General features: G+C 43.1%; 3 protein-coding genes across 3 annotated transcripts in view; 2 read left to right on the forward strand and 1 right to left on the reverse strand.

Moving 5' to 3' along the window:
• Positions 1-243: 243 nt before the first annotated feature.
• Positions 244-3,695, reverse strand: supt4h1 (SPT4 homolog, DSIF elongation factor subunit). The gene is made up of 5 exons (XM_030746555.1): positions 3,528-3,695; positions 2,776-2,882; positions 2,638-2,693; positions 1,169-1,222; positions 244-1,062 (listed from the first exon to the last, which is right to left on the reverse strand). The coding sequence occupies exons 1-5, from the start codon at positions 3,594-3,596 to the stop codon at positions 995-997; spliced, it is 354 nt and encodes a 117-aa protein (XP_030602415.1). The 5' UTR covers positions 3,597-3,695; the 3' UTR covers positions 244-994.
• A 2,518-nt stretch (positions 3,696-6,213) lies between these two features.
• Positions 6,214-10,970, forward strand: hsf5 (heat shock transcription factor family member 5). The gene is made up of 7 exons (XM_030747340.1): positions 6,214-6,499; positions 6,935-7,417; positions 8,688-8,960; positions 9,051-9,142; positions 9,266-9,631; positions 10,014-10,122; positions 10,254-10,970. Exons 2-6 carry the CDS (start codon positions 6,943-6,945, stop codon positions 10,086-10,088), a joined length of 1,281 nt encoding a protein of 426 aa, XP_030603200.1. The 5' UTR covers positions 6,214-6,499; positions 6,935-6,942; the 3' UTR covers positions 10,089-10,122; positions 10,254-10,970.
• A 1,651-nt stretch (positions 10,971-12,621) lies between these two features.
• rnf43 (ring finger protein 43) overlaps positions 12,622-24,565 on the forward strand; it is an 85,342-nt gene continuing 73,398 nt past the window's right edge. Inside the window, exon 1 of the mRNA XM_030747339.1 lies at positions 12,622-12,843. Coding sequence (XP_030603199.1) covers positions 12,622-12,843 — 222 coding nt within the window. The remainder of the gene's footprint in view (positions 12,844-24,565) is intronic.

A 24,565-nucleotide genomic window follows, 5' to 3' on the forward strand; every position in this document is an offset into this window, starting at 1 on the left:
TCTCATTCTTAACACAGACACACACACACACACACAGAGTTGTACAAACCTTGAGCATCTTTACCTTCTGATACGTTATTTACAGTTTGGACAAAGCTGCCAGCTCATTAATGTAGAGACAACTGATTATTCTTCATGAGGAGATATCCTGGCTTATGGGCAGATGATAAAAATCAATCAGGGTCGTGGGGGAAAAATATAGATATAATTTCCTCACATTGTCAGATGTTAATATGTGACATTTTATTGTTCATTTCAACCATTTAATCCTAATGCATCACATTCGGTATTCATGCAGCTGGACTGAAATGGCTGTCAGTGTCTGACTGTGATGTGTCGCATGAGTAGGTGAGACGTTTTCATTCAAACCAGCAGCAGAAAGCAGTCCCACATACACAGCGGTTAAAGGTTTGTTTGATCAGCCATTCTTTTCTTCAGGGGTCTTCACCTGGACGCGTCGAGCCTGACTTTGAAGACGGTGATATTGAAGATGTTGAGAAATCACTGGTGAGGACAGTCAAGTCCTTTGCTCGGCATCACTGAGCTCAGGTTTCTCAGAGTGTCCGACTGCTAGAATTTTTCCACAGAGGAGCTCATAGTGTCAAAAAGATAAAGATGTAAGCATTCATGTATAGGGGAGTGTAGAGAAGACTGCAGAAGAAATACGTCCCACTCTACCGCAAACTGCTGAAAATGTCCCATCTAGGAAAAGCTTTGCCAGCTGTTTGGAACTAAATTATTCATGCAGGATGATGAGCATGTTGTTGGGGGATGAATTTGTTCCAGAAACTTAAAAAAATACCCCTGTATTTCTGTTTTTTTTTTTTTTTTTTTTTTATAAACAGATCTTTATTTCACCTCAACTGTTCAAACAAATTAAAATATCCACCTTTTTGATTATTTCTAATAACAAAACCCAAAAACTAACAGTTACACAAAACATCACAGACACGGTGAAGCGGTATGGTCCAACTCTGGTGACAAACCGCAGGATTTACGTCTTCACCGCCGTGTCTCTGGATTTGTAGATCACTCCTCTGCTTTTCAGCTCTCTCACCACGCCTACAGAGGAGAGAACAGAGAGCAACGTAAACGCGTGAAGCAAGGAGAGAATTCCAATCAAGAAACAGGCATTTAACAGCACGCGTGGTGCTGAATCTGAATGTACCTGGAGGTAGTCTGCCAGTCACTGACACTGCATACACACCTGGCTTGAAGTTGCCTAAAAAATTTTTTAAAAAGCAGAAAAAAACATGGACTATTTCACTCAAAATGTTCCAAACGATAAACAACCTGAAACAATACTTTACAAAATAGAACACAAATGATTCTAACCTATATGGAGGTCTATTAAATTATTATTTTTTAAACAAGAGGCTGATTTAAAGTTAATAAGAATTAACAAATGACTTTAATTCTCTTCCATTTAATTGTTTTACAGAGCCAGTTTCAGATCAGCTCTTCTGGCTGTCATCTTTGACAACAGCAGATCTAAAAAAAAGTGTCCTTTCAGCAAGTTCCAACTGAGAATACTGGCCAGAAATAAAACTCTGTAAGACTGCAACTAAAACAGTGAGTGAGCAGTTTTAAGGACAGCCACACAGTTCAAATCATGATCTATCATCAGTGCTGCCAGGGCAGCATACAGGAACAGTAAAAAACAAAGTACACCCTTTGTTTAAGGTTGAACTTTTCAGAACATAATAAAGAATAATTATAGCCCTGGTTTAAAATTAGGCAAACAGAGCTTGGTATGAACGTTACAAGTTTGTCATTATTTAACAAAAATTAAGCCAAAATTCAGAAGCAGCAAAAACAGATGAAGTAACAGTTTTCTGTGTGACTTTATCTGTCTTTCGCATCACTGTGGAGAAATTCTGGCCCGCATTTCTTTGTTTTGTTTCACTCATTTGGTTTGCAGACATTGGTTTATGCGCAGCTCTCTTACACTCTCGCCACAGCATTTCAGTCAGGTTGAGGTCTGGACTTTGGCTGGGTCGCTGAAACACCTTCATTCTGTTCATTTTCAGCCATTCTGCTGCTGTACTTGGGATCACAGGTGGCTTCATATTTGACTCTAGATTATTTTGGTATACAGAGGAGTTTGTGGTCGACTCAATGGTTGCAAAACAAGCCCAAATCATCACCCCTCCACCCCTGTGCATGAGGTGTTTGTGCTGATATGCTGGGTTTGGTTTGTCTGTCTAAAGGACATTGTTCCAGAAGTCTTGTAGTTTGTTCAGATGCAACTTAACTTAAGCCATGCTGCCATGTTCTTTTTAGAGACAAAAGGCTTTCTCCTGGCAGCCCTTCCAAACAGCCATACTTGTTCAGACTTTTTCTAATTATGCTGTCATGAACTTTAATTTTTAACATGCCAACTGAGGACTGTAGAGTCCGAGATGAAGCTCTTGGGTTTTCTGCAGTTTCTCTGAGCACTTAAATGTAAAAAGCCAACTTATTGTTTACTGTTAAATAAACAATCGCACAGTGTGTTGTGTTGTAGTTCTTCTGAGAATGTATTTAAAAGCATTTTAACCAGATTATTACGTCCTGATACAGAAAACCTCAGGGCAGACAGAGATGGTGCTCTTGTCCTTTTTTACCATGATTGTATGCTTCAGGGCAGAGTCTTACCTATTCTCTGCCATTTAGCCACCCAGCTATCTTCAGGGCTCATCTGGGCAATCACACTGTAAATATATAATCAGTGTCAGCAAACATTAGGAAAGGCCAAACAAAGAAATACGTAATTACTGCTTAATAAACACTTACCCATCAAACGAGGAACTTGTGCATTCATACACCATCTCTCGATTCCCCTTCATCTGGAGGTACGACTCACAGTTGTCACAGCCGTCATATTCAAACTGATCAATGGTCTAAAGAGAAAGAGTGAGGCGTCAATAAAGAGAAGCCATTGGAAAGGCTCACAGATGAGATGTGAGATATTAACTGCTTCTGACACAACTCTGCTTTACAAATGTTACACTTGAGTGTAGCAAAACTATTTAAGAGGGTCAGCTAATCATATATAATCGTACTAACAAACCTATACACAGTAGGGGCGTTCGTGGCTAAATAATAATGATAATCGGCCCAGTTGGGATGATATATTTCGAAGAAAATTGCGAGTGTACTGATACTGATCCAAGCTTACAGAATAAAGCATAAAGAGACAACGATCGTTTCTGGTTTGATTTCTCGTAGATTTTTAACTTTAACATTAATCTAAGAAGCTTTCAGTTTGGCTTTCTTGGATATTTATGTCTTCGAGTTATTCTACGTTTTCTCACAGACTATCGTCTCTGCCCAGGCTCTGCCCCAATCCGTGTCTTTTTGTGAACAACAACAACAACAACAACAAAAAAACTAAGGTCCAGTATATGTTTCGGTATTATTCCGTGACTGAGTCTCCATCAAAGCGATATTTGTCGGACCCCACAGGAGGAAAACAGTGCGCAGTGTTAGCACACGTTAGCACGGGAGCTATCGTGGCAGATTTGCCCTCTCGGGTTAAAGTTCACCTTCACTAACGAACACAGCAGACAGGCTCGTAGGTGGCGCAGATCTTTGGGGACCGTTTCCAATGCCATTATGTTCCGATCCTCGGGAAAATAACCGCACAAACACTAAACAATCACACCAAGTGATGTTTGGATGATTTTTCTAGTCGCTTAGGAATTACGTCGCTCTATGAGGACCTAGCAGCATATAACATGCACCAACACAGAGGCGTCCCTGTAGTCCGCCTGAATAAAAATCTATGCCTGTTAAGAGAATGATGAAAAATGGGAAAAAATAGAAACTTGATATGAAAAAAGCAGTAGAAGTAATTACATTTGATATACTAGATTCCTGTGATCATGATTAATGAGATTAAATTAATATTTAAAAGAAAACTTTAAAAAGTGTATTTGGGTATTTTCGGGAATATCCAAGAAGCAACTGCTATAGAGCTTGATGAGGTACATCACAAACGCTACAGCAAGGGGGAGCCAGGACATCAGGTTAGGGGGGAGATGCCTTCATACCCACACTCTGAGATTGGGTACCAAATCCCAAGAACAACTGGTACATTGACTGCCAGAGTAGCTGAAAGAAAAGATCATGGCTAAGCTGGAAATGTGGACCTTCTGAAAGTCTACTAGAAGATGTGAACACAGCACTATGCACAACCACTACTGTGACCATCACTGAAACCAACCAGCTGACGTATCATGGCAGTAGTGATCCTTGAGATGCTTGCCTATAAGATGAACAGCCACAAGGAGCAGTACCCTCCATGGAAAAGGAGACTTGAATCAGAAGAATTTATTGTCATTATATGTCAAACATACAACAAAATTACATTCCAACCTCAAGGCAGCATGGAGGGAAGTTAGCCAGCTATCAGTCAAGAGGTGTGATGAGGAGAGGGGTGCCTAAGAAATGCAACAAGCTGTCCATACCAGAGGTCTTAGAAACTGCCAAGCAGAAACTCACAGCCTTGGCTAACCACTTGAAGAGGTATATGAGAGCTAGAGAAGCCAGGAGAATAAACCACATGATCTCCACTGAACCATCCAAGGTGTCCTCTCAGTGGCAGGGGGACAATATGTGAACAGCACCCCCAACAAGGATGAAGACGGAGCAATACTGGAAGAGCATATGGGAGAAGGATGCAACATATAACAACAATACTTGCAACAAGATCAGTAAAGGCTGGGGTGTGCCACACCAGGCAAGACCCCAGGTGCAGGCTGTGCAGAGATGCCCTGAGACATTCCAGCACATAACAGCAGGGTGCAAGATGCTAGCAGGCAGGGCATACATGGAACACCATAACCAAGTGGCTGGCATAATATACAGCAGTGATTCCCAAAGTGTGGGCTGGGGTCCCCAGTTGGGCTGCAGTAATAACAGAAATTCACTCTGAAACGAGTATGTATAGTTATATATTTAATAAATGTACATATTTATATAAAAAGTGAATTAAAACTGGTAACAGGAGGTGGTTAGTTTGTGACATTATTCATTACTCTGACCTAAATTTACTGCTCTTGTATTGAAGTCTGTGTCCCAGTGGCAAGTGACTCACATATTAGTATTAGCACTTTACATATGGCTGGGTAGCATTAGAAATTTATAGCCAACAACCTGTGTTGTTTATGGTTTTGGAATAAAAGCTTCAAGGAAATCCATCACTTTCTCTTGTATTCTGATTTGAGTGAAGATTTAAGACTGGGTGGGCCCCATGGGATTTTCTGTTTTTTAAGCTGGCCGCAGCACTCTTTGGGAATGGCTCGTATACAGGAACATCTGTGCTGAGTATGACCTGGAAGTCCCGAGGTCAAAACGGGATACGCCTCTACAGGTGGATGAGAATGACTGAGCTCAGATCCTGTGGGACTTCCAGATACAGACAGACAAACTTGTGATGGCTAACCAAACCGGACATCGTAGTGGTGGACAAGCAGATATCCAGTTTCCTCTGTAGCCTTCCATGCAATTAATTTTTAGGTTTGATTTGGATTATAAATGCTAAAAATGATAAAACAAACATTACTAACACGGTGTTTTTATGCAGTTTAGCAAACTTATTTAACACACTTATATTTAAGTGAAAGTTTGCCTTTTTTTTTTAATTTGACAACAATTTCATTTCTTACGAGCTCAACAGCTTACAGGCTTTCACATTCAATATGTCACAAGACGAAATGCACAGGTACATTTAAAAAATTATTATTTCATATTTTTGTAGATGATGCTTCAGCGTTTTATGCCAGATATCCTTTCTGACACCACCCCAAAAGGGATTTGTGTCTTTAGATCACAAAATGTGCGTAAATGACTAAAAATGGCGATGATGCTTCAAAACGGGTTAAATATTGCTGTTTGAACCTGGTGGTTGTTACACTTAAATATTATTCATAATAAAGCCACGCTGACCTAAGCCACGGTTATATTACCTCTCAAATGGCTTTTAACAATTAACATAATTTAGTCACATTTTGTTTATTTGTTATTCGTTTATTATGAATAAGTAACCCGTGGTTGTCACTGCTGCCTCATAACCGTCTCTGGAGCCGTATGAAGCTGCAAGCAACAAATAAACTCAGAGAGTGTAAAATGTAAGCTGTAAACAGCAGTTTGTGTCTTTTGTGCCTGCATTATAGTCACCGGGCTATTTGCAGATCTGTGTAATAATATTACTTGAAGGCATTTCTGTGCCTCTGGCGATTAAACCATCTAAACCCTTTAAAGGTTGTATAAACCCTAAAGTTTATACACCCTCTAAGAAAACTGTTCTTGGCTCTCTGTGTGATGCTTATGGTCCAGTTCTGGTGTTGATATGTGGAAGAATCCTGGCCCTTTTTTCCCAGTGAAATAAGTGCTGTTTACAGCGGCTTTTTTAAAGGAGCGTCACATGGAGACCTTGAACCCCATCAGCTCCACCAACGGTCGGGAACTTCCAACGGTTCTTACTGCGACCTGGGGGTTATCTTTGGGGATACAGGTACTGTCATTGTGATGTTCTTTTTTTTTTTTTAATTATTATTATTTTCTTTACCTGACTTAAAATATATAAGCAATATGGAGTTGGATGAAGCTTGAACAGCTCTGACGGGACTAAAATGATTTCAGAAAGAGCTCTTTGACCAGCTAATACACCCAGTGGGCTAATGTTAGCTAACGCTAGCAAACAGTAATAGTGGAAGCCAGCATTTAACTTTTTATAGCATTTTATTTTATAGGTTTAAGGCTTTATCAGCGGTAACTTGTTATAACTTGAGTGTAACTTTGACATATTACTTGATACTTGACACTTTACTTGATTACTTGGCATATTTACTTAACAATAAACGTTATAAACTTAAAATCTTGGCGGGGTAAGCTGCTTTGGGAGTTGGAGCTGCAGGTCTAATATTGTTACCCTGCTTCGGTTGTACAGGCAGAGGCATGGAGGTCGGCTTAGGTTCACTCCCTGACACCATCAACCCTAATCATTTTCCTGCCAAGCTGTGGCGTTTGGTGAACAACCCGGCCAATAAAGGCATCTGCTGGGACCACCATGGTGAACTCGTTGTCATTGACCAGCAGGTGTTCGAGAGGGAGGTCCTGTCTCCAAGCGCCATCATCTCAGACAGCACCGAGGCCTTCAAAACCACCAACTTCTCCAGCTTTGTCCGTCAGCTCAACTTGTACGGCTTCAAGAAGGCCGATGGTCAAACCAACCTGGACATGAAGGTGTATCACTGCTTTTACAACCCCAGCTTCAAGCGAGACCACCCTGAGCTGGTTGCGAAGCTGAGGAGGCTCACCGTGGACAATAAAGCCAAGCTTGAAGCCGGTCTGAGCGTGAACTGCCGGCCCCCGAGTGGCTATCAGCGCTTTTGTCTGAACGGAGGTGACAGAGACAAACATGTGAGAGGAGGCAAGTGCTACTCTGCAACTTACTGTGAATGATTATTTAAAGGATGACAGTGGAAGCTTATGGTTGGCCTCATGAGGTGTTTTCTTTAAAATGGAACAGCTGCTTTGTGTGAAAACCTGTTCTGTGGTCAGGTTTGTGTTGAAAGGCCATCAGTTACTTTTAAAAGAAAAAAAATCATATTTTATATATCTAAAGTTTGCTATTGCAGAATATTCTAAAATATATTTTTCTGTCCACCCCAGGAAATACTAAACTTACATTTGACAGCCTTACATGTCGCATGTGAGAGCTTGCCTCACTATATAGCAACATAGAACATGGTCAAAACAAAGTGTTTTAATATGTATATATATTTAATTTTCTCAAGAAATGTCCAAGTTAGGGCCTAAAGAAAGATGGAGGTAGGAAAGGATGATAGCATACTACTTCTTACAGAGCTGTCTAAGAACAGATTTGGGTGTATAGTGTGTGTGTGTGTGTGTGTGTGTGGTGCAACAAAGGGGGCCGCAGGGGCCAGACATATTGTGTGTGCCAGAACTGTAAGTCAATGCATGAGTATGATCAGCAGGATAAGGATGCCACTGCTTAAAAGTGGGGTGGCGGTAACTCAGGAGGTAGAGGTAGGAGGTAGAGCAGATCACCTACTGATTGGAAGGTCTGTGGTTCAATTCCTGGCTGCTCCGGGCTGCATACCAAAGTATCCGTGGGCAAGATACTGAACCCCAAGTTGCTCTCCGACACGTATGAATGTGTGTGAATGTTAGACAGTAAGCACTTAGCTTAGTTACTCATGGAAGTGCTTGTATGAATGGGTAAATGCAAATATGTTGTATAAGCACTTTGAGTGCTCAGACAGAGTAGAAAAGCACTATATAAAAACTAGTCCATTTACCATTGTTTGCTGTTTCAGCAAATTTAAATTTGGTTTTTAATAAATAAAAAAAAAAATCAATATTCACTTTCAAGTGGTTAAATGTTAGTGTTGTTTATTATATGTTCATAATTGAATGTGGCAGCCTACCTGCTGATAGGGCTAACTGTCATAAGTGTGAACACCATATCTATCTCTGTTGTTAATTAAGATATTAACATGAATTTTTACCCAAGACTTGTTTCTTTCATTTAAATGATGTTTGTACTGCTGTGTTGTATTCAGTGTAAGAGAGTAAAAAGTGTGACGGGACAGCATACCCTGCTCTGCCCTCCTGTACCAACACTTAGGCTCTGCACTGCTGTCTGACAGGTTCCTGCCATGCTTTGTTTCTTCCAGTTTCTCCAGGAGGCTCTTTGTTGCTGAGCCCCACAATTCCCGAGGCCAGTCCTCCTTACTATCCACATAAAAGTCAGGCCATGAAATCCTACAGTGGGACCCCTGTGCCACCACGATACCTGATGAGGGGCCACCCTTACACCGGAGTAACCTCAAGCTCCAATGCTGTGAACTTTCAGCAGAGTTTACTGGCCCAAACAAATCACAGAAGTCCAAATTTCACCAGTTTTAGTCCTTGTAATGTGCAATATCAGCCTGGCTACTGTTCCTCGGGTGAGCATGAAACGATTTGATCTGTTAGAGATATAAAACACAGCCTTTACATCACTTCACTGAATGTGCTCTCTTTTGTCCTTCCTGAAGGTTACCATTGCTACCATCCCAACCTCGTGGCACCTCATATTGCAGGCGGCGGCTTTCAGGCAGGATTGTTCTCTCCTCAGAGTTATTACCAGGTAGGATAACTGGAGTGTATTCACACTATCACGTGACACAAAAAGTCAGTGACTGGTTGAGAAAGATGATTTTTTTTCAATATGCGCCATATTTAACATGTGCTTTTATTGTGACTTTTTTAGGCAGGATGTTCTGGAGACATGTTGTTTCTCAGGGAAAACAGCCAAGGCTTGCAGAAAAATGAAAACCAGGAGGCAAAAAACTATGACATCAACTTGGAAGCAGTTTTTCAGATCGCGGATGAGGTCATGCAGACGCCACCCAGTATCTGCCTGGTTAAAGTTGAGCCTCAGGAGGAGTTGGTCCCTGCGCCAGAGTCTTCTGCCAACGCCTGTTATGACAGCAGCAGCGGCAGCACCATCAGATCTGACTCCTTCTGTGCGGAACGCACCATAGTGTCGAGCAATCATCCTATAGTTGCATACAAAGAGCAGCAAGAGTGTGTGGTGTCGGTACCTGAGCAAATGCCTGACGATGCCATAGTGGAGGTAAGCCTGTGCACCGAAGACTTCCTGAAGCTAAAGTGTCCCTGTTTTATCGGTATTACTGTAATGTGTGATATTGTCAGTTTTTCGATGCAGCTTTTTTCCGATCTTAAATGTCTTCTTCTATGGTAAACAATAAAGTAATCTTAACCCTTGAAGTTTGCAAGGGACGTCAGGTGGCTACGAAGGCTCTGACCAGCAGTCTAGCAAGAAAAGTTTGAAATTTCTATTTTTATGTATAAATGCAACATAAACTCTAATCAGATTTTCACACAAGTAGAAAAATGTGAAATGATACTTTATCTTTTCTTGTAACTTTAACTGTGTATTGTTTAACAAGAAAGGCTAGGTTATTTGCTGTGGTTTCCTTCTGTGCCCTGGTAAGGTTACCACTGATGATGCAAGGGACAGAGAGACGGCAGCTGGTGACAGTCCCGGGGATTCCAGTCAGGAATTATAACAGCGGCTGCACAGGAAATACACCAGCTCTTCAGGTAAGACACGACCGAACATTTTGGGAGCACTTTCGAGAGTAAAACTAGTTGAAGGAAAGGCGTTTAAATAGTTTATGTTTGCTAATATCAGCAAGGTCCATGATGACACTATGTCATATTTCTCATTTTAGATCTCAGCTTGTTGGTTTGATTGGCATGTGACAGGGAGCCCTGATTCACTCCAGGATGCGATCTTAAGTTCTGAATATTGCCATACTGCAGTCTCCATTTGAAAGATTACTCATTGTGCAAATGTTTGTTGTTCTGTTCTCTTTTATCTTATTTCAAATCTTTTGCAGTAGTAGGCACAGTACCAGTCAAGAGTTTGGACACACTTCATATCAGTGGATGATTGTGTCCAAACTTTTGACTGGTACTGTATATGATGTGGATTGTTTGGAGTTGCATGGTAATGCCTTTGCTTTACATCCACTGTAATTAAAACTGATGGTTTTATTTCTGTAAGATTTTCATTTACAGCTTTAAAACATGCATGACATGTTTTACATCCATATTGTGAGCATGATTTTTTTTAAAGAATTGAAATTGCAGGCTCACTGCATTTTGACACACATTTTTTAAACAGTAAAATGGTAGTGCAGTGTTTTAAAAGGAGACATTATTTTGGGAGAGAGAAGCACTTTATCTGCTGATTGTTTGCTTTACGGTAGTGACCAAGTGGCAGTGGTATTTTCCTCACTTTTTTATTTTCCACCAGATCTCTCCATAGATGTACTTTTTAAAACATGTAGCTGAATATTTAAAATAAATATGAATGTACTTTATGGTTGGATGGATGTTTTATGTTTTTATGTGTACTGCACTATTAATAAACCAGTTTGCTTGTTTTAAACACGAGAGGGAGCCACTCACTCATTTTTGATGAAGCGCCTCTGCTGAACTCACTGATGCTGCCTTCGGGTGCTCTTCGTAAACTCTAAATACGATAGCAGATTACAAAAAAAACAAACTTTTTTTTTTTTGTATATTTACGTGCTTGTAGCGGATTAAACTTGTATGGAAAGTAGTATGTTTTTGCTGTTTACCCTGAAATAGAATTGTGAAGTTAGGAAGCGGTAACGTTAACATTACAATTCCAAAAGTGGTATACAAATAACAACATAAAACACCTGAAACACAATCTGTTTATATGACCCCGCGCGCGCGCACGCTTTTGGGAGTGAAGCTTTGATGAAAGTCCCGTCTCCGTTCGCACGTGAAGGCAGCGGGACAGTGAGCAGGTAGACTGTCAATGAGATCCCAGGGGATCGACAGAGAGTCCGGGAGGTAGACTTTTAGGACGGTGTTATAACTGTACAGTCTGTCTCTCTGCTTTATCCTCTTTAAACAAACACTACGAGGAGGTTGGGCTACTTTTTTTTTTTTGTTTTTTTAATAAATTTTTGCAAACGTTGCCCTCCGTATTCGTTGATAGTTTTGATAAACGAGTTTCCTTCACTTTTCTCAGGAGGATCGGGTCTAATTTGTCACTGTGCAGCGGAGGCTCTGAACTCAGGGAAAGCCTGTGTGTGTGTTTCCCCCCACCCGACGGGTAGGTTTAAAAGAAGTTGATGGCTGTGTCAGTGAAGACCCAGTTTAATTACCACGCTACAAGCAAAGTAAGGCAACGGTCCGTTTGCTTCGGTTAATAATTACACAGAGCGGGGTGCTGAATGGAACAGCTTCTTGAGGATTATTTTTCGCAACTCCTCGGCTGTAAGAAACATTGCCCAACTTTTCGGCACCGCATTTGATCCGTCAGCATGCCTCATAGCTCTCCGGCGGCAACCTGTAAGCCAGCCTTTGAAGTTCTAGACGTCGCTCTTGTGCGTTTTTGGTGGATTTATTCAGAAAGCGTGGCGCTCACGGGACGGGCTCGACTTTTAAAGCTTTGCTTTCTTGTGTTTGGTCGCAAAATGTGACTGGAAGGTACAGTGGCCAATGTGCACTTCGTTGTGAAACAGTACCGAGGATTTACGGATACACAGTTGCCAGGACCTGTCCTTCTTGGAGAGGATACAGCAAGTTAAGCGACAGCGTAAACACGCTCCAAACGAGGACATAGAGCTGTCTGTGATGAAGAGCACCCTGCTGGAAACAAATGCACTCTTCAAGATCTGACACGGCACGGCTCGTCTTCACGGTGCATTGGCGCATGCAGTGCTTCACCACCCACATAAATGACACTGGATAAAAGTTAATCGGAGCTTATTTCTTGTATATCACTTTCCTGTTTTCCATGTGAGATATATGCATTTCTGAAACGTGTAGAGTGTGAATATTAACTCTGGCGCTGAATGGAAGTTTTAGGACATTCACGCGTGAATTACGATGGAAGTCCTCCAGCTTTAAAAACTTGGATCTGTTAAGCGGTAGGCAGAAGAATAAGCGGGACCTGTGCGTGTAGCCTACTTGTAGATATCGTTTTGTTTATCCGCGGTGCTTGCCTGCTTTGAAGTCCACCATGTGCGGCCGGGACCCGCCGCTACAGCCGAGGCCATGACCGTCCCACAGCGGCGCCCGGCCGGGCTCTGGCCGTGGCTGCTCATGGCGGCCCTGCAGGTGGTGCTGGGCCAGCCCGGCCTGGAGTCCGAGCGGCCGGTCCTCCGAGCGGTTATCAAGGTGACGCTGCTGAAGCACGAGCCCACGGGGAAGCCTCTCACCTTGGAAGGGGTGTTCGTGGGAGGAAGTGCCGGCAAAGCAGAGGGAAAACTAATGCAGGTAGGGTGTCATTAAAGGATGGCTGCACCATTTACCTCAAAACTCACCTGACGCCCAGGTTACTTACTCAGTGTGGCAGCTGTGCACCTGGTGCGACCCAGCTCAGCCAGTAACAACTTTATAGCTGTTAGAAAAACAATTCACTGCATGCATTGGTAGGTCAGCTTTACAACATCTGTAGTTACTCACTGGGACCCTCCCATTGACAGTTTTGTTAAGATATGGATTACTAGTCTGAAAGCGTCTCCTATAGTACACTACTAGCAAAACTCAATACATTAATTAGAGCTATCCTTTGGATCACCCCCAAGAGGGGCACTTTAACCTGTTCTACAATCACTGTTCAACTGATAACTCAGACCGCGTTAACTAGAAAATTAGTTTTCACAGCTCACTCTCCTGTCTTCAGTGCATCAGTCCCTCTGCAGAGTGACTTATGTTTCCCTATAGTTTACACAGCATCCGCCTCTATTAAACCAAGCAATGTGAACACCTGTATGCCATCAAAATCCTGCAGCAGAGACCATGGGTTACAGCACTATGTGCCCTTTTTTTATTTATTTATTTTTTTAGAGCTGCTCACAATAAATATCACACTTTCCATTTAACAATAGTGATGACAGACATCTTATTGAGGTTTGTTTGTTTTCTATTTTTACCTCTCCCTGAGAAACAGTGGTTTGGCTGAACCTGCCAACTTCTCTAGGTGTATCTTTTTTCTAAGGTGACGGTTTTGTTTTGCAGTAACTATTTTTGGCATCTATTGCACTTCCATCATATTTAATATCAAGGTGTGGTCTAAGACTGCGAAATAACAGCATTTCATGTCGAGGCCCATGTAAACCTATATTTTAAGCAAAGTATTTTTTTAGATTTAAAACATGCCTTTAACCCTGCAAATGTGAAGCATGTTCTCTGTTCACCGTGCATATTTAGGATTCAGGGTGGATTAAGGTCCCTGCGCCATAAAGCTCGCCTGTGTCGATTTATTTACCGTCTCCAAAGAAACGGGACGACAGATATGAGGTTCTGTAGGATCTTGTCTCTCTTCACTCACCAGGTGTGGGAGGTTTTGTGAATGGTGAGCCAGATGCTGCAGTTTGCCATAATTGATAAGGATTTATACGGAGAAAGCCCGGCTTTACCCTCGGCAAAAAGCCACTGCTGTTTTCCTCTCCGGTTTGAGCTGATCTCACTTTAACCTGTCTGTGTGGGATGTTGACAACATGTTGCGGATGCATATCACAGAGTTGTTGAGATCAAAGCACTTCCAGCTTTCTGGGATTTCCAGCTTTCCGGGTTTTTTTTTTTTTTTTAACTTTAAAACTTGGCAGTGTTTGCAGAGAGAGAGAGATGAGGTTTTGATGAACCTGTATATACCAGTATTTCCCTGAAGGTGTGGATGAAAGGTGCACCAGTGCTACCCTCAAACCATTATTTTTATCTCTGCCACAGTCAGCATGGCGACAGCCTAATTTTGTACTGATAAGATCCCTCTTTTTTTCTTTTTTCCTTTTTTTTTTGCTGCCTAAGTAGGTTGTACAGCCTCCTCTGCTTTCCTTGAGTCAGACCACTGATTGTGTTGCTCTCCGAGGCTGGGAAGGAGCAGTTTTGGGAGACTCTCTCTCCTCCCAGGCTGTTCTCACACTGCACAGAGGTGGTGATATGCTGCAGGATGCACTTTGTTGCAGCTTAGGCCTGTTGTAACAGGTCTCCGTTGCCTCTGCAGGCGGCTTTATGGTCCCACTTTACGTTCTTGTCTTCCAGTGGATGTGGGGGCTGAAGGCTAAAAAGTTTCATATACAGATTATCTGCTTCACTGTCTTTGTCCAGTTTCCATCTTAGATAGCATTCTGTCCTCTGTATTAAATAGAAGCTAGCTTTGTTTATGCATGTTTTTCCACTCTGAGTTTTTCTGAAAATTTGAGGAGCTGACAGATTTTACCTTCTATCTTTATCAACGTGCTGCTCCCCTGAGCCTGTTTTTTTTTAAAAAAATTTGCACTGTGTCCTGCTTTGATCGTGTTTGCTACCATGTGTGGGACAAACGTCTCGGGATAGTAGAAGTTCTGAAGTTTTCTTCAGCGTGTCCAAGTCATGAGACTTCACTGTGGTACTTGTCTCCCTCTGATCTGTTAAACTGTGATCTCCCTGGAAGGATGCCCTTTCCTCTGAATGAACACGCTCACTGGAACACTGGCTGGGGTCTGGCCAGCACTATTTGGACAAATACAAGTGCTCAGGAATTTTGACTCTCTCTCCCTTCCAGAATGAAACTTGGTGAATAAAGAAGAAGTCCAAAAGCTTCTGAGATGATGCTGAACTTGAGGATTGTTGTTGAACTTTTGCAAGAGGAGATAAACTGTGTTCTTTTAACAGGCCCAATTAAGACATCATTAAAGCTCCACCTATTAACTTAAAGCCATCTTGACTTCCTTTTCTTCCTTCTCTGCATTGTATTTTTGGGCTTTGAAAATGTTGAATTGACCTTTGAGAGCTCCCTTAAATACATCAGCTATAATTAAGGCTGAACACCGGGTAACTCTGCACCACTTCACATTCTTTCGTCTCAGTGTCCCACAAGGTAGTGAATGCCTCCCGGTCTCTCTGAACCGTCTGAGCCCACTATCTGCACACCCGCCCCTCGGCTGGCCCTCGGCGCAGCCGATTGGGAACTAAGGATGGGAGGGTGGAGGAGGCACTGAGGGAGAACATCAAAGTGTGTCCAGTTCCGAACGTGAGCTGGGATGATTAAAAGCTGAGACTGTTTACACTGCGCTTCCCATATGGGCCTTCTCCTCCCCCTCCCTCTAGATTTCCTGTCCATACTTCCTATCTCCCTGGATGAGATAACAGCTTGTCCAGGGCTCCTCGGGGCTCCTCACTGCCTCACATAGTTTCACTTTTTGTGTATGTGGTACATAACAGTGCATAGCAGCAGCAACACAGGTGAATTTCAGGTGTGATATTAAAAAGGATTCATGGACAATTATATAATATACAAGCTAATGTACGTGCAGATTTCATGCAGTGAACCCCACATTTGGCAAACAGATTTGCTCATTCATGCTTCTATTTAAAATACAGTAACAGTGAAGCGGCCTGCTCTGAATGCTTCAGGGGGCTCATGTCTAGCATGCACGGCGCTACTGTGTCCACCAGTATGGACACCATATGGGACCTCAACATAAACAGCAGTAGAATCACGTCCCCATCCGTCCCGCCTGCCCCTCGGCGACGCTGGCAGTTGCATAAAGGTCTAAGTGAAATCGCTGTAAGCTCACAATTTCCCCCTGCTTCGCCACAGCGCCTGTTAAAAAGAAGGGCGACTTTTCTGTGATTAACTCGTGTTTGTGTAGAGACCAAGGCCATCCAGGAATGAAGGTTAGCTTTAACGTCATCATATATAACATTAGAAACATGCTCAGTGCTGATCGCTCAGAGATTATTTTAGGAATGAACCCCTATATTGGTATTGTTACCAGCCAGTATTGGCCCCATTGACTTCTATTGGTCTACTGGCAAACAGAATGGCACCTTCCCATGTCAGTGGGCAGTATTTATCTGCTAAATGCTCAACTGTTTGATGAAGAGCTAAAAGAGTTTAAAGCAGGTCAGTTATTTTTTCCAGCCTCTGGATCTGAAAGTTAAGCCAACGTGGAGGTGCCACAACTTCAATTACTGTAGCTACCGCCTGAGGCTGGCTTCAAAAGCGAGTCGATCCCCACAGACTGCTGTGTTGAAGTGGCCACCCTTACAGCATTCAAAAGCACATTTCCCAAAAAATGGTTTCACCCTCTGTGGACAGTTTCTTCTTAATAGTGACTCAGAGTGGGGTGGATTTTTTTTTAACTCATCCACATGGATAATTGAGTTAGGGGTGTGGTTGCAGTGATCGCCTGGTGTCCTGACATTGGAAGGTCGAGCCAATAGGAGTCTTTAGTGTGTGTGTGTGTGTGTGTGTGTGTGCTGTTGGTGCCTCTTAGAGCATTTTTAATGGATTATCTGACTAATAAGGCTTGGTGTGTGGTATTGACCATCCAATAAGTTTTTTATCTCAGTTTTGGTGAGTGAAATTCTAGTACTATGTGCTATGTACAGTTTCTGGATGCAGATTGCTACCCAAGCCCATTTGTTACTCTACACATCAGTGTTGGCCCAGAATTTCAGTCAGTGCATTCGTACATTTTCTACTTTGTATTTTGTATTTGCATGTGGTCTTTTGCAACCGTCTCCTCCTTCTGTGAGGCTACAGTTCTGTCTTTCCTCTGGCTCATGCCTTAAACAGACACCACCCCCCACCCCCCACCTTGTGTGTCCAGGCTATCAAACAAGTTGTGGGCTAATGGTTTCTCCTGAGCGGGGAACTGACAAAGCTGCAGGCTGCAACGCTGTCCTGTCTGCCCTCTTCCACAAGAGATGGCTGTGGAGATGTTTCTTAGGGCACATGGAAGAAGGGAGAGGCAGGTAAGGGGAAACATGGCAAATCTCTTAATCCTGCTGGCCCCCTTCTTTTTTAGCCATTAGATCAGGTCTGGAATTCTTGAATGTTATACAACACATTCTTGTTTCCCTTTCATAGCTCTCCTTATGCAAAGAATGGTCTCTGTTTCTCCACCACTGTCACTGTTTCACTCGTTCAGCCACTCCCTAATGCATTTACAAAAGAATCACATGCTTAATTCCATGTTTTTTGTAGCACACCCATGTGGAGCATGCAAACACACAAGCAGGCTAAGTGTGTGCGGTGCGGTGCGGTAGAGGCTGGATTTATTTGTAAACCCACAGGAAGAGGAAGCAGCGTTACCAAATTTTGCATTAAATCAAGGCCTCGTTTGCCTGTGTTTGCGTGCGTGTGTTTTCACTTTTACACACTTCCGTACACACACTCGGCAGGGCAGCGGAAAAGCTGGAAATGCGCACACTCTTGAATTAAATGTTAATGATAGAGCCTCTCTCTCGCTCTTCACTTTGAGCACTTTTATTGTCTCTCCCTATGCGAAACCACCGAAGGAGCAGCAGAAGCGCGCGGCCCTTTTAAGTCGCGCCATTATGTAGCCACGCATGTGTTACAGCGGAGAGGAGTGAGTCACCGCCGACTGTGAAAGCACACACACGCACGCATTCACGTATGCACACATATGTATTCATTTCCTTTGATGGCAGCACACCTGACACGGGGCCAGGTGGTGCTTTCAGGGTCAGCGGAATTTAATTATGTAAAATATCCGAGGTTTAACAGTCGAGAATACCGTGGCATTTTTGCATTCTCGGTGAGATGTGTGTCTTGTGTGACCTTTCTGAATTTGTCCCGACAGCTCAGGTCAAGTGAAGCACCTGTCTCTTTCCAGCTGAAACCGATCCACTGGGAGTACAGAGGAAAGCCTGCTGATCCATAACGGGTGTGGAGGCCAAGCTATCCTTTCCCCAGGGATCAAGGCCACATTTATAGAGATTTACAGAGAACCATGTTGCAACAGATGACAATTGTACCATATGGAAGGGGAATTCATATGCTACTGGTGGGAAAGTTGGCTGTGTCTCATTTTTATCCTCCCACAGGTCAAAGGTTATGCTCACAAGGATGGGTTGATTAAAAAGATTTGTGATCATTGAGTGAGGCTTTTATTATCATATCTATTAACGATGTAAGACCTGCAGGGGCACAATTTCATATGTAGTAATATTTAGAATGATGCTGCATAAAAACAAAAAAATCAGATTTTTAGCTGCGTGTATGTGTGCAGATTTCATCAGTTCCTGGTAGTTAACAGCTGTTTGTAAGCACGAGCATCTGCGTGGAACAAAATAAGGCTGCCTATGATCAAAAGTGGAAAGCTCTCAGGTGCTGATGACTCTCCACACATTTGCCTGCAGCTGGAACACTCTGCCTCACTTCCACCAGTCGTAAACACAACCAGCACAGACTGCCAGTACTGCACTTTGCTGCATGTTGACTCAATGCGCCTGCTAATGTGGCTGAAAAATAGTGTCAGATCTGCCAGCGAAGACAAAAAAAGGAATAATCGAATCCAGCGAATCCACTGTAGCTCCAACCAAATAAGCAGTGACTCCCTCTTTGTGAGGAAGCTCATTCTGTGACAGCAAAGTGTAAACGTATTTTACATAGTACTTTGCTGAGCACTATACTTTGGATGGGAAATGGACTCTTATTCCGCTTTTTCCACTCTAAATGAGCGCAGAAAGCACACTTGTGCTGCAAGCCACATTCACCAAGCTCTTTTTATTCGACGCCTTTAAGCGTTCTACTGTAACTGTCACACACACTTGCACTCTGATTGATGCATTGTGCAGTATATTGCCCAAGGACACTTCAGCCTGCTGAGGGCTCAAACCACCAACCTTCTGATTAGCAGATGGCCCGCTCTAACCCCTGACCACAGTCGCCCTAGGCTGTCGCTCAGGAGGTAGCGGTCCTGTGCTAAACATCAGCATGCTACCTTCTCACTGCGGGCGAAAAGAATGTCCACACACTAAACTAAATTTGTCTGATATATATATTTTTTTGCTCATAAGCTTTACGGAGCCACTCGCATGGCAGGAGTCTTGATTTTGTGTACGTCACAATCTTCTGTGGTTTGCTTGCCATGCCATGGAAAATGGAGAAAATTCACTTAAGACCAGTTCATCTCAGTGCAATTGAATCTCCTCTGACTACTGGAAGAGCAAAATTAAACAAACTGCAGACTTCACTAAAAGCTTTTCATAGCATGAATATCACAGCGCAGATTGTTCTTGTAGATGTGCAGCTCATAATTGAGACTGCTACAGTTTGGACGGCTGGGTTGAATTGGCTTCTTTGCTGTTTACTTTAGACATTTAAAATGCAATTAAGCTGTTATGAATCATTTTTGGACCTCGGTTGTTCTTGTTGTCTAATCAGTTAACAGTATAGATTTCAGTCATGAAGTCAGTTGCTAATAACTTCTGCCTTGCCTGCAGTGGCCAGAGCAGACTTTCTGCTCACGCTCACATCAAAGGCTCAGAAGCTCCTCTGCAGTTTTTCATTTTGCCGCCCGTCTCGGCCCTCTTTCTCCCGACAGCGCAGCTTCAAATTCCTCCTCTTCACCTCCTCTGCTCTAACCAGCCCTCTCTTGTTTCTTGACAGCTCTTTAAGATGGTTGTAATTCACTGCATGCGCTTTAGTTTCAAGGACAAAAATGGCTACATGTACTCAAAAGGCAGGAAGCGCTTAGTTTGCTGAGAGGCTGGAGGAAAAGAGTCATCACCATACCACAGATAAATGCTGTCTGACAAACTCCCTCTTGCTCTCTCCCTCCCTGGCTCCCTGTGGCTCCTTTAATCACTTTCACAGGCATTTTTCTTTAATATGGCTTTGTGGTAGCTTTGGTAATTACAGCCAATAGCACCTCCCAGTAACATTAGGTTGATTCGATCATTGTTGGATGAACAAAAAAAACATTGGTGCTACATGTTTGCAACATCAGAGTTGTGGGGTGCTGCTGTTAAAATGCAGAATATGCTGGGAGCACAGAGCAGAAGCAAATTTTCTACTTTTCTGCTTGAACGCTCAGCTCAGCGATCCGCAAGAGGAAGAGCTTTCACCTGTGTAACGGCCTGATCCTTTACTTGTGTATGTAAAAGCTTGAGTGAGTCCTTGTGAGTGTGTCCACAGTGTGTGCGTGTGTGTGTGTGTGTGCACGTGCACATGAGGTGGAGCTCCCATACTGAGATCATTTACCAAACTCTATTAAGCAGGATCAAAGTGACTCAGATCTTTCAGTGCTGCATGACTACAAAAGCCATATTGTAACCCCAGAACTGGGGAGATAACACTGCTGACAAAAAATGCTTTATGTGTCTAGGAGTCACATGGTCACTTCCCAACAACAAACAGCATGTCCTGTTTTTGACCTGTTTTTTTTTTGTTGTTTTTTTTCTCTCCTCTGCTTCCCAGAAGGGCTTCAGTGTTAGCTTCATGCAGAGCTTGATTTATTGAATTTTGCGAAGTGGAATGCAAATGTCAGATTTTACTACAACAGAGACAGTCTGATTCAGCCTGCAAAGTAGTTTGAGGCACGATCAAACCGGCCGCTTTCATCTTTGGCTTTGGTGTGCTGTGATTGTTGCTTTCATGAAGGCCACAGACCACCCATCACGCATGCATTAGTGTTAGTTGGACCGTAAGTGGAGTGGTGGATGTGTAAACTTTTCAACATCAGATATGTGGTGGCTAACAAGTAGAACAGTAACAACCTGCCCGCTTATGCTGGATTTACGCAGTTCTCTCCACTTTAATGGAAGTTTTTTTTTTTTTTATGTGCCAGTTTTCCAGCGTCTGTGATCGTGTTTGCAGTATTTGCTCACCACTGTTGAGGCAGTCAAAGCATAAAATGCCAATGTTTCCATGTGCTTATTGTTGGGTCTTGGCTGATAGTGAGTGAAAGCTGTAGTCCTTAAGACTGGTTGATTTGGCGACACCCGTAGTCGTGGTAACAACAGCCGCTGGTTTAACTACAGAGGCCTGTGCTCCAAAGCAGGCTTATCGAAGTAACTTCCAGCGAAGAAAGATAAGGAGACGATATCCTGGGCAATGCTGAACTTCAATAATTATGCAAGAACTGGGAAGGCTGCAAACTAAGCTGCTTTTAGAGGAGCGACTGAAACATCTGCACCCCCAGGCAGTTTTGGGGTAACAACGCCAGCTGCTATCTTAACGGGGCAAGAGAGCCATAGCTGCGACATCAATGGTCACCAGGACGTGAAAACCTAAGATGACTGGGGACTTTGTCCCCAAATAAGGTCCTGTGCCAGAGAAAAGCTTGCACAGTTACCTTACAATGCACCTGAAGCTTTGGAAATTAACAGTACACTGAAAACACGTTTTCTGTCCTTGGAATGACATCGCGGTTTAAGTGCTAACATGTCAGCTCTCACTGTCGCCTTGTCTTGTTGATTTAAGATGGACTGTAATTTGCAATGCAAACATAACTTTCCAAAAGCTGGTTTGAAACACCCAGTGAGACTGGGTGTTTCTCACTTTTTAGGCATTGTTGTGTTGTTCTCTTGGGGACAGGTAGTGCAACGCTCTAAGTAGAAAACCACTTTAGGCGTGTTAGAAGGCTGTGTTTTTGCTTTTTGCTGCTACATGCTTGTACCTAATGACTGCTGTTTGATTGGGAAGTGATTGTTCTCTTATCATACACCCAGTCACATGGCTGCCAGCATGATAGATTGCTGTTCTCTCAGTTGGACTAAATGAAAAGTACCTGCCTTTGACTCAGACAGTGGGATAACATGTCTGCCAGACTTCAACTAATGTGTTCATGTCTGTTCTGCGGGGAGAGCTATCCAGGGTGTGTTTGTAGAACATGCAGACTCAGGCCAAAAGCTCCATGTGACTTGGTGAGAGAATTTGAACTGGTGTCACATGGCGCTACTCTGGTGCTACTGTACATGCACCTATGCATGTACTCATGAATACAGTTTTCCCACTTTACTGCCATCTGTACCACTTCTCAGCCTTTCCTCTGCTTGATCCGTGTTATACTATAGGACACTGGTCCAGATCCAAGTCACACAAATGCAGTATGATAACAAAAAATGTCCTATCACAGTGAAGTTCTTCCATCACTTAGTGTGCAGAAGCAGTAGAGATCTATAAAGGTGCGCTTGGTTGTAAGGAGCTGGACCTTCATTGTACTCAATCTAACTGAAAGGAGTAGGGTCAAATTCTACTGCTAAGGCTCTCAGCTGGTGCTATTAGGACCAATTGACGTGACTCTGGTTGTTCTTTAGAATCCATAGGATGTGTGGAAATCTAAAATACAAAAATGCAACTGAGGGGCCAGCATAGACCTCATTAAAGATATGCTCATTAATTTAGTTAGACTGTTGCTGCGAGAAGTAAACGTTGTGAAAATTGGTTTAATTGCTGCAGAATTAGTAGAGCCAAGATCTGAACCAAAGTCAAATAAACCTTTACCTACAGGTTTGTGGAGTGCCATCTTGAAGCCTCAAGTTCAGCTTTTTGGATGTTTAAAGTGGAGGGGTGGATCTGACTGATGCTAACAAAGGTAGCCATGCCCTAAGTCCTACTCTGATTTACTGTCTATTTTACTCTGAATGAGGTCATAAAAGTGTACACCATGTCGTATTAAATGAGACCTGAAACTCGAACTTGAGACCATAAACTCATCGGGAAAGTGTTCACTGAGGTCATAAATCAGATGCGCACTATCTCTGAATTCCATATCATCTGAATTATCATCTGAGGTGCTGCCCCCTGGTGGCCACGGGAAAGAATGCCGGCTTAAGAGCCATCTTTTATACACAGTACATGCCCTTATCACAGTTCAAAAGACATCTCATTGTGAGGAACCAATCACAGCTCAGGGTTTGAGGGCACAGAGATATTCAGTGCCACCCTAATGTTTTTGAATGTGCATAACTAACTGACCTGTGTTTCTGGGGTCCAGATTTATAGATTATAAGTGTGAAACTATTTCATAATGCTGTTGACTTCATTCAAAGATGCACCCATGTTATAACAGTGCTGCCACCTGCCATGCATTAGTTTAAGCCCAGGTGGAAGAACTGATTAAGTACAGCCATGCAGTGACCCTGTCGCACACTCCAAAAACAACTAAACCCAATCGAGTCTGCGCCTGGCTGACTGTCCAACAGCCCTCAAGAGAGGCCTGCGTATCTAGGAGACCCATTCCGATTGGCCGTGACCTCCTGACTGGCTGCTCCTAATTAGAGCTAGTCCCTAACAGTGCCCCTCTCTCTTGTCCAAAGTAAATACCTTGGCACCCAGCAGGAATGCTGACGGTCTGCTGTTTAGGGTGCTCTGAGAGAGGCTTCGACAGTCACTGACTCCCCTCACGTTTAACCCTCTGGGTACAGCCAGCATTAAAAACTAACATTAGTCGGCAACAGCAACACGAATGATCTCAGTCTTACTTGCTAAGTATGCATTACTGTCTTGGCCTTTTCATGTGATTATGCTGTGTTGGTTTTCCACTCAGTATGCTACACAGTTCTCTTCAAATTTGATAGTGCTGGTAGAATATCATTGACATCTGGGTTATATAACCCGCCTATTTACATTTACTCGAACATTAGGCTTCAGATTGTTGCTTTTTCAGTTTCAGCTGCCCTTAGTGTGCAGTCGCAGTTGACTGAAATCAGGTGGGTGGATCAAAAGGCAGTCTGTATTTGAGACAACAAGACCATGATGTCTCATCAGGGCCGTTAACCTGATAACCTCCTCTGTGGGAGCTGCTCCAAAGCAACTAAAAAAGTAGTACTTGACAGCTAACAAGGCATGTGTTTTGGGCTGTATGGGCTCCTTTTCTACTTTGAGATGGTCTGTTGGTGACTCAGGTTTCCAGGCCTGCTATTTAAACCCCCAGATTGATGTGGAGCGGAGCATGGTGTTGCTCTTTGTTCTGAGCCGTAGGTTAAGGTTAGCACAGCATTAGACCACGGCAGTCCTGAAAACCAGCTCCAGAGAACTAAAGCAGAGCTGTGTGTGGTTTGGTGTTTGGTCTGCTCACTCTGAGATTAGAGCGGCAGGTTGGCAGAGGGGATCGGATAATGACATGCCTACCGCCTTTTGAGTCCTTGGACTGTCTGACTGAAGGGCTACTTGAAAGCAAGACGTGCACACACCTACACACATAAGCATAGCCCTCCTTTCACAACCAGAGGAAATGGGACCGTGAAGAATCAGGCT

Source organism: Archocentrus centrarchus, chromosome 14 (assembly GCF_007364275.1).
Source record: "Archocentrus centrarchus isolate MPI-CPG fArcCen1 chromosome 14, fArcCen1, whole genome shotgun sequence".
Lineage (NCBI taxonomy): Eukaryota > Metazoa > Chordata > Actinopteri > Cichliformes > Cichlidae > Archocentrus > Archocentrus centrarchus.

Bases quoted from the DNA above. Each gene is read 5' to 3' on its own strand.
- supt4h1 (XM_030746555.1), bottom strand. From the start codon at position 3,596: ATGGCATTGGAAACGGTCCCCAAAGATCTGCGCCACCTACGAGCCTGT. The intron at 2,694-2,775 runs GTAAGTGTTTAT...ATATATTTACAG, and splicing joins ACAAGTTCCTCGTTTGATGG to TGTGATTGCCCAGATGAGCC. The intron at 1,223-2,637 runs GTAAGACTCTGC...AAAATTTTTTAG, and splicing joins GGCTAAATGGCAGAGAATAG to GCAACTTCAAGCCAGGTGTG.
- hsf5 (XM_030747340.1), top strand. From the start codon at position 6,943: ATGGAGGTCGGCTTAGGTTCACTCCCTGACACCATCAACCCTAATCAT. The intron at 7,418-8,687 runs GCAAGTGCTACT...TGTTTCTTCCAG, and splicing joins AGACAAACATGTGAGAGGAG to TTTCTCCAGGAGGCTCTTTG. The intron at 9,632-10,013 runs GTAAGCCTGTGC...TGCCCTGGTAAG, and splicing joins CTGACGATGCCATAGTGGAG to GTTACCACTGATGATGCAAG.